Source organism: Sinocyclocheilus anshuiensis, unplaced genomic scaffold, assembly GCF_001515605.1.
Source record: "Sinocyclocheilus anshuiensis isolate Anshui unplaced genomic scaffold, SAMN03320099.WGS_v1.1 scaffold3597, whole genome shotgun sequence".
Classification (NCBI taxonomy): Eukaryota; Metazoa; Chordata; class Actinopteri; order Cypriniformes; family Cyprinidae; genus Sinocyclocheilus; species Sinocyclocheilus anshuiensis.
In genome coordinates, this window is record NW_015556000.1 from 15,999 (window position 1) to 21,467 (window position 5,469).

The 5,469-nt window shown below is 35.8% G+C and overlaps 1 protein-coding gene across 1 annotated transcript in view; it reads left to right on the forward strand.

Moving 5' to 3' along the window:
* LOC107676121 (ras/Rap GTPase-activating protein SynGAP-like) overlaps positions 1-1,640 on the forward strand; it is a gene marked incomplete at its 5' end in the record, with an annotated part of 17,620 nt that extends 15,980 nt beyond the window's left edge. The window contains one exon of the mRNA XM_016470645.1: positions 1,062-1,640. Within this exon, the coding sequence (XP_016326131.1) occupies positions 1,062-1,640 (579 nt within the window). The remainder of the gene's footprint in view (positions 1-1,061) is intronic.
* Between the last annotated feature and the right edge of the window lie 3,829 nt (positions 1,641-5,469).

A 5,469-nucleotide genomic window follows, 5' to 3' on the forward strand; every position in this document is an offset into this window, starting at 1 on the left:
CACACACACACTCTCACACACACACACACACACTCACACATGCACACACACACACTCACACACACAGACAGAGACACACACACACACTCACACACACAAACAGACAGAGACACACACACAATTATATAAATATTACAATTTAAATATTAATATTAATGGATATTTATAATACATATACATATGTATTCTAAGTGTTGAAATATTTATAATAAATATTATTGTTAGTGGTAATGTTGTAATTTAATTATTAGTAATACTAATTTTAATACTATTATTATTATTATTATTAAAAATATCAATGTATGTGTTAATGTATGTATATGTAAGTTGTATAATAAATATTCTTATTAATGGATATTTATTATGCATATAATGTAGAATAAATATTTATTTTAATGAATAAGTATTATAAGCATTGGAATATTTATAATAAATATCATTAATAATATTATAATGATTAGTAATACAAATTTTAATATTAAAATTTATTAAATATCTCAGTTTGAATGTGTATAATAAGTAAAATAAATATTCATGTTAATGGATATTTATTATGTCCATTACAATAATGTGTAATAAATGTTCATTTTTATGAATATGTATTATAATTACTGTAATATTAATATTATAATGATTATTTTTATTAATTACTAGTGCTGTCAAACAATTAACCCCTATTAATCGCATCCAAAATAAAAGTTTTTGTACACAATATATGTGTGTGTACTGTGTATATTTATTATGTATATATAAATACACTCACAAACATGTATATATTTAAGAAAAATGTTACATGTATATATTAAACATATTTTTATATAATACAAATTATATGAATATAAATATATACATGTAAATATTTTCAAAATATATACTGTATGTGTGTGTATTTATATATACATAACTATGTAAACAAAAACGTTTATTTTAAATGCGATTAATCGTTTGACAGCACTATTAATTACAATTTTTTTTTTTTTTTTAATTAATTGTCATTAATGTAACATTTATTATAAAGATTGCATAATAGCATATTAATGTTGTGTGCTCGACTCCTGGAGACTGATGCTGGCGTGTGGTTCTCCAATGTTCTGGTGGTGTGTGTCTCTCGTCAGGTTCTCAGTGTGAATAAGAGTGTTTCTATGATGGACCTGCAGGACTCTCGCATCAACAGCGTGTCCAACCTGCACTCGGTGAACGACCTGCTGAACTCGTCCCAGGGGTCTCTCGCCGGGGCCCCTCTCAGGGCCGGAGGGCGTGTCTCGGGCGGCTCCAACGTGTCGGGCGGTTTGCGTCTGAGTCACTCGGGCGGCCTGGCCACGGACTCGCTGTCTCAGGCGGCTGCCATGCAGGTGCCTCTGTCCTTCCAGAACCCTCTGTTCCACCTGGCGTCCGACGGGCCGCAGTACCACACCCCCCCGCCGCCGCTGCTGCTGCCGCCCGAGCCGGAGAACGGACACGTGCCGTCCTTCGCTCACAGCGGCTTCTCCCGCAGCGAGGATCTGTCGGCCCTGCGCTCACAGAACAGCCTGGTGCAGCCCAACATCGTGCACTCGCACAGCTACAGCGACGACTTCACACGCCACAACCAGGCCGACTACGCCCGCAGACAGCTCTCGCTGCAGGTGCAGGTGATCTGACCCACTCGCAGTTCACCCCATCACAGGCGATTAATTGCTAATGCTTTTATCACGGTGTACGGTATCAGGGGCTCGCAAAATTTCCAAATCCCTGCTAGCCCTTCGGGCAGGTACTCTTCAGATTTTGGTTGCCCGAAAATTAATTTAACTAGCCCAAATAAAAAAATACCTTTTTTTTTAATATAGAAAATCAGATAGGAGTTTAAATGTCAATCAAAAATATTTTCAATACACAAATATCAGCAAGTATGAAGGAAGGAATTTTATTTCACTATTTACAGGGTATCTGCAGAATTTTTTTTAATTAATATAAGGCGATTTATGACCCATTTTAAGAGCTGCACAAGTAAAATGAACAGTATGAGTGGGCTTGGATAATGTCTGTAGTAACATACAGTACTGAGCCATAAAATTACATGATTTACAGTTCAGATACAGGTTTTCACAAAAACAAAAATCTTATACAACAGCATTTCAGCCTTTAGATCAGTGGTTCTCAACCTTTTTTTCCACCGGGCCGCACTATGATCCAAGTGCAAGTCTCGCGGGCCGCACGCATATCATTTACATATTACGTCAGCAATACAAACCAACCTGATTTATAATATTATAGCCTAAATATTATGATATCTAATCGATTACATTCATTGAAATAAATAATTCTACTCCCCATAAATAACACCCAATTTTGTAGTAAGGAGTAACAGCACAATTATAGGCGGAGTTTCAATTTTATGCGTGGCAGACGAGCCACGAGCACTTTTTTATGTTCTACATTTCATGTATTTATGTAACACATATTCTACATTAAAAAAATAAATTTAGAATGAACAATAACTGCTGTACAAAGAGTAAAAAAAAAGAAAGAAAAAAAAACATACCTAATCCAGAAAAGCCGCCTCTTTTTCCAAATTGCGCAGATGACCACTATCTTTCTTTCATCTCTTCTGATAAATTTTCAGTCAAATCATTTTCTGTGTGCTAGATCAGAGCTAGAGCCCTGCATTTCAGCGACTTTTTTACGCCCCTCGGGCTGGGCTTCGGGACAATTTTCACATCATAGTTCAGACACGGGCAGGGCCTCGGGCCTGTTTTAGGCTTCTCCTTATTTTTATATTTTAGACATCTATCAATTAGTGATGAAAAAAGATTGCCGCGCTGGTGGAAACAACACGAGCCCGTGCTACCGAGACTGTCAAGAGCGGCTCGACGGTGTTTAGTGTCCAGCAGCAGCATGTATGTATGGTGCGTGCCGTCAGCGCAGCTGAAGAGTTCTACGTTCAAATGCACGCAATAAGCTTAAGTTTGCCACAAAGCATCGGCAAAAGTAATTACCATAAATGCGTCAGCTTTTAATTGTGTTCAGCACGGTGGGCCGCAGTTGAATTCGTGACGGGCCGCGGGTTGAGAACCACTGCTTTAGACCATTTTTATGAAAATGGATAAATCAAGCATATAAATTGTTAATTTAAATCGTATAAATATTACTGTCTTAATTGTTTAGATTTTTAGAAGGCACATTAAATTCTTTCTCATTTACAACACTATGTGTTTGCTGCGTTAAAAACATGAGTTGATATTTGCATTGATCTGACCATAAATGCAAATTCATTCTCTGCCACGAGGTGGCGCTTTAGGAGCGCTGAAATACTGCGGTTTCCCCAGTAACGGCTGAACACAACGCAGCTCCGCGCTCATAAACGCTGCTTTATCAGGAATTATAGGTCAAATTAAATTAAAATACCGACGACATGTTTCTGAGGACAGTCGGTTGCCTTCAGATACATTCAAATAAAGACATCCGCGCCGCGTTTTGTCTTGAAATGTGCAGCGCTCATATTTATTCAATGACATCATTGCCTTTTGAAGTTTAATCCAGCCGTATCGCGACTCTTGTCTTTCCGTCCCCAACTGTAAGACCTCTTGAAATTATAATTAAGACATTTCTTATACCGTATTTACAAATTTTATGGCCTTAAGTTTGATACAACTCACTTTATGAGTTTTTAAGGACCCGCGGGAGATCTGTATTTAAGGTAGCCCGATTGGAAAGCACAATAGCCCCGGGACGTCGGGCTAGAGATTTTGCGAGCCCTGGGTATTATAGTTGCAAAAAAGTGTTGTCATAATACAGTAAAACAGGTTTAATAACTTCGTTCTTATAACAAATATAACTGAACATTTAAGTACAATAAAGCAATACATGGAAAAGTATAAAATTAAAAATTGTACACAGATCAAAGTGCTAAAGAATGATGAAGACCAATAGGTATCTCTTTACAATAAGATCTCATTAGTTAGTCTTAGTTAATGCATGAGCAATAGCTACATTTGCTACAGAAGTTATTAATCTTTGTTAAAAAATACAACTGTTCGTTCATTAAATAACACAGTTGCAACTTTTGATTTTAACAACAACGTGTTATTAAATATTGGAATTACCTGAGATTAATGAATGTTTTGAAGAATTTTTCATTGGCAGTTTGTTAACTAATGAATTAACTAATGAAGCCCTAATGTAAAGTGTGACCGAACAAATGAAAAAATGAAGTCAAACATTTATTCTGCGTCTTTTTACAAAGCATTCTGTTGCAGCTGAATAACACGAGCAAAAATCAGCAGCCTACAAGAGAAACTTTTGCTCATGCTTTTAACAAAGGTACCACAGCAAAAACAACTAGACTAATACAAATTTCAAATATTAAAGTGTTAAAGACAAGTATTAAATAGGTCAAAAAACAAATTAATTAGCAATATCATAAATAAATACAACTGAACCAAATTTCAGGTACAGAAACTGTAATTAAAAGTTTAAAAAATACTGCATAGTTTTCTTTTCATAAATAAAATTTTGATTAAAGTTATTAAAGATATTCAGTCAAGATGAGTGAATGATTTTCTTTTGTTCTTTGATTAACATTAATGACAGGCAGCGCATATTTATTAGGCTGCTGTCTCTTTAACACCGAACGCACGCAGATCTACAAATACTTGTTACACAAGCCTTTTCTTTCTCATCTGTTTACATTCACTTAAGACAAAAACGGCTGTGTTTATGATGATAAACTAATGTATTTTTCTGCATGCTGGTCGATAAATATGAAAGAAGTCAGTTCCAGCTCGGAACAACCTTTTCTGCAGTGGAAACGCATGGAACGGTTCGAGAACGGTTCGGCTCTTTCAAGCTTTGTAATGGCATGGGTGGGTGTTTTTGTTCAACAGTCCAAAAGTAGTCAAATAAAGCGCATCCATCCATATTAAAACATGCCTCACACGGCTCCAGGGGGAGAATAAAGGCCTCCTCTAGCGAATCCATGCGTTTTTGTAAAAAATATATCTATAGAGAGTGAATTCTACATTAAAATACCTTCAAAATGATATATGACTTGTAGGAATCGGACAAAAAATGGCTTGAGCTACAGCAGTTTGAAGACAATAGAGTCAGCAGAGTTGATTTCGAGAGAAATCGAGTTCAAGTTTTCTGAAGATACCAAAGAAAAATCACAGAGCAACGTTGCATATTCTCCTCCAATTCTTTTCTTAATATAATTACTATATGTGACCCTGGAGCACAAAACCAGTCAGAAAGGTCAATTTGAAATAAGCTGAATAAATAAGCTTTCCATTGATGTATGGTTTGTTAGGATAGGACAATATTTGGCCAAGATACAACTATTTGAAAATCTGGAATCTGAGGATGCCAAATTTTCTCAAGGAAAAAAATCTATCAACTAATGCTGTAAAATATTCACGAGAGTCAGCTGGTACTACATTACTATAATATTGAAGGTTAAAATTGACTGATTTGTTAAAATTACACTTAATGAAG